The sequence below is a fragment of the Micropterus dolomieu genome, unplaced genomic scaffold (genome assembly GCF_021292245.1).
Source record: "Micropterus dolomieu isolate WLL.071019.BEF.003 ecotype Adirondacks unplaced genomic scaffold, ASM2129224v1 contig_14866, whole genome shotgun sequence".
NCBI lineage: Eukaryota > Metazoa > Chordata > Actinopteri > Centrarchiformes > Centrarchidae > Micropterus > Micropterus dolomieu.
In genome coordinates, this window is record NW_025743852.1 from 658 (window position 1) to 3737 (window position 3080).

At 37.6% G+C, this 3080-nt stretch overlaps 1 protein-coding gene across 2 annotated transcripts in view; it reads right to left on the reverse strand.

Moving 5' to 3' along the window:
• Window positions 1-793: 793 nt before the first annotated feature.
• The window catches only part of nat8l2 (N-acetyltransferase 8-like 2), a 3797-nt gene continuing 1510 nt past the window's right edge, over window positions 794-3080 (reverse strand). For both annotated transcript variants that reach the window (XM_046043082.1, XM_046043083.1), the window contains exon 2: window positions 794-1974. In XM_046043082.1, the coding sequence (XP_045899038.1) occupies window positions 1291-1962 (672 nt within the window). In that variant the 5' untranslated portion in view covers window positions 1963-1974 and the 3' untranslated portion in view covers window positions 794-1290. The remainder of the gene's footprint in view (window positions 1975-3080) is intronic.

Genomic DNA, 3080 nt, shown 5'->3' on the forward strand with positions numbered 1-3080 from the left:
AACTATAGGTTATAGTACTGAATGATAACGCAAGTTCGTCGTTTTGATGTTCCAGGCCTTTGCTTCAGGACATTTTCTCTAACTAGACCTCTTTGAAATCTAATTGAATACCCCTGCTATATGGTTTGGTACAACAGTACAGTCACTATATGTTGTATAGAATTATACACAATATAGTGAAAATGCATAATGTTCACCAGATTTAAAGGCCCAACACTCGCATGGTTCACCGACAGAGGTGTCATCATTCGTTTCTGCTAACAATCCCCATTATTTTTTAACAAAAACACTAACATTTTTGGTTTAGAGATGTCAGAATGACACAAAATGATCAATTTGCTGCTCACTATTGAGTAAACTATTATAAGTGGGCATTATATAGAGCAGTGAACGAGTGAACAAGTGAGTGATTACGGATACTGTTTGACTAACATCTCTCTGACCCTAGTTTTATTGCACCTGTCTGGGTCTGGGTCATGTAATTCCCGAATAACTTCAACCTGAGCAGAAGCCTAATCAATGTCTGTTAACACCTGTGTTGGTGTACAGGGAAATTAAAAAGTTGCAGTATAAGTATGTGAGTGTTGGAAAGGGGCTGATCTACAGCAGCTGTTTTATTTCTTGCATGTCTATGTGTGAAAAAAAGTGTAAGCAGGTAAATGTCATCGATATTTTGTGAAATAAAATTACAGTGGTTGAAACTGCAGTTTTCATAAAAGTAGTACAGCACCTCAACAGTGAATATTGGTCCAGTAAGCTAATAGGAGCAACTGTGGGTCTAAAACATCCACATTTGTTGGTTTTACAAACAAAACAATTATTGTGTAAGTGTTACTTTGGGTAATTGTGATGGCATTTCTCACTATTTTCAGATTTTTTACAAACCAAACAATTAATGGATTAATTGAGAAAAACAAATCAGAACAGATTAATCCATAATGAAAATAATCATTTGTTGGATTTCAATACAACATAGTTAAGAATTAGCTCCACCTCAACCAACTACATGAGAAAAATCCTGTTTTACATTAATGCAGGAGTAATAATAATCTAATGATATAATATGTAGTAGTATAACAAGATACTATGTTTGTGAGATGTTTGCAAGCCACAGGGCGGCTGTGGCTCAGGAGGTAGCGCAGGTTAGCAGTTAATCAGAAGGTTGGTGGTTCAATCCTGAGTTGTTAAAAAGACTAGAAAGGTGCTATACAGAGCATTTACATTTATACCTTATAATGGTTTCAGTCACATATTATTGATCCTATTGAGCCTAAAACCACCATTTCAATACTACAGGTGTTTTTCCATTCTTAATATCGTGACCTTGGCAAGCTTTAAAATCCAAATGGAAGACTCTGTTTCGGAGTGTGAGAGGACGTGGCTGAACCCCAGTTTTTTGTACAGGGCCACAGCAGCGGTCTGAATGGAGCTGGTATGCAGCACCACCTTGGAGAAACCTCGTTCCTTACAGAAGTCAACAACAGTTTGAGTCAACCTAAAGCCCAGGCCCATTCGTCTGCACGATGGTGAGATGATCATTCTGAATAGTTCCCCATGTCTTTCTTTACCACTTTCTTTGGCCACTACAGCCACCATACCCATGATATAGGCCCTGCCATCAACCTCAGCCTCCGCTACCCAGAAGCACTCATCAGGCCTGCTCAGATACTTCCCAGGGATGTCCTGCATGTCTGTCTGGAGTTTCTCCCTGACGTAGCCGGCAAAAATCTCATGACAGCAGTAGTAGATGAACCCCACCCAGATTCCTGGCAACGCCACAGCCCCTAACAGAGAGCCGAGGAGGAGGCCAGCAACACACAGACCCAGGGTGATGGTGAGGTAGAGAGGGCTGGTCATGGCGTTGTGAAAACATGGACGGATGTGCTCCCGGATGCCGACGCTGAACAGGGTGAGAACTGCATCCTTGTCTGAGGGACGGTACCGGCGGATCACCACCTGCATGGCCAGAAGGAACTAAAGGGAAATAAAATAAAGGACTGGCATGTGAAATCTTAAACTAAAATGCCAAGTATAAGCTCTTTAGGGAACTATTATTTTCATTATCAATTATTTCTCAATTAATTGTTTTGTCAGTAAAAAGACAGAAAATTGTAAAAATGCTAAAAATGATACTTTCCCAGAGCTTGAGGTGGCATCTTCCTTCTTTTATTTGACAATCACTCCAAAAACCAAAGATATTCAGTTTGCTATCATATATAAAAGAAAAGCAGCAAGTACTCACACATGATAAGCTGAGAGCCCGTACAAGTTTAGCATTTGACTTAAAAAATAGTTTGCCATTGACAAACCAATAAATCGTTTCAGCTCTAAAATGTTTTATGGAATTCACTTTCTGCCTCTCACTAATAACACGGCTGTGTAAAATGTACAACATGGTTATATTTATAGTGTTTGAGCATAATCAATTCAAATATTGCTATAGGGCAAGGTACTAATTCAACACAATTATTACTTATCAACCTTCAGTATTGTGATGATATGATTTTATAGTGTGATATAATATATTCATTTGTTACAGTTGTTTAGCTTTTGCTTGTTTGAGAGATACTTCAAAGCCAAAAACCAGGACATCAATCATTTCACATTATTATCTATCAAATATTAACTCAGTGACAGCCATGTAACTAAGATTAGGATTTATTCAAGCACTGTATTTTTGAGGTCCTTGTGTTTTCCTTGAGTATTTCCATTTCATGCTACTTTATACTTAAACTCCACTACATTTCAGCGGAAAATATTTTACTTTTTAAAGTTAATTTTTACAGGTTCAGATTAATGCAAATGATTTCTAATATTCAACAACAATCCATACATACATGATGATAATTTATTGTAGCTTAAGCTACCAGGCAGTCAAGTAGTAGCCTAGTAAATAATTACAGTGGGGGAAAAAAGTATTTGACCCCTTGCTGATTTTGCAGGTTTGCCCACTTACAAAGAATGCGACAATCTACAATTTTAATCATATGTACATTCTAACAGTGAAAGACAGAATCCCAAAGAAAATTCCAGAAAATCACATCATATGAATTTATAAAAATTGATGACCATCTGATGAG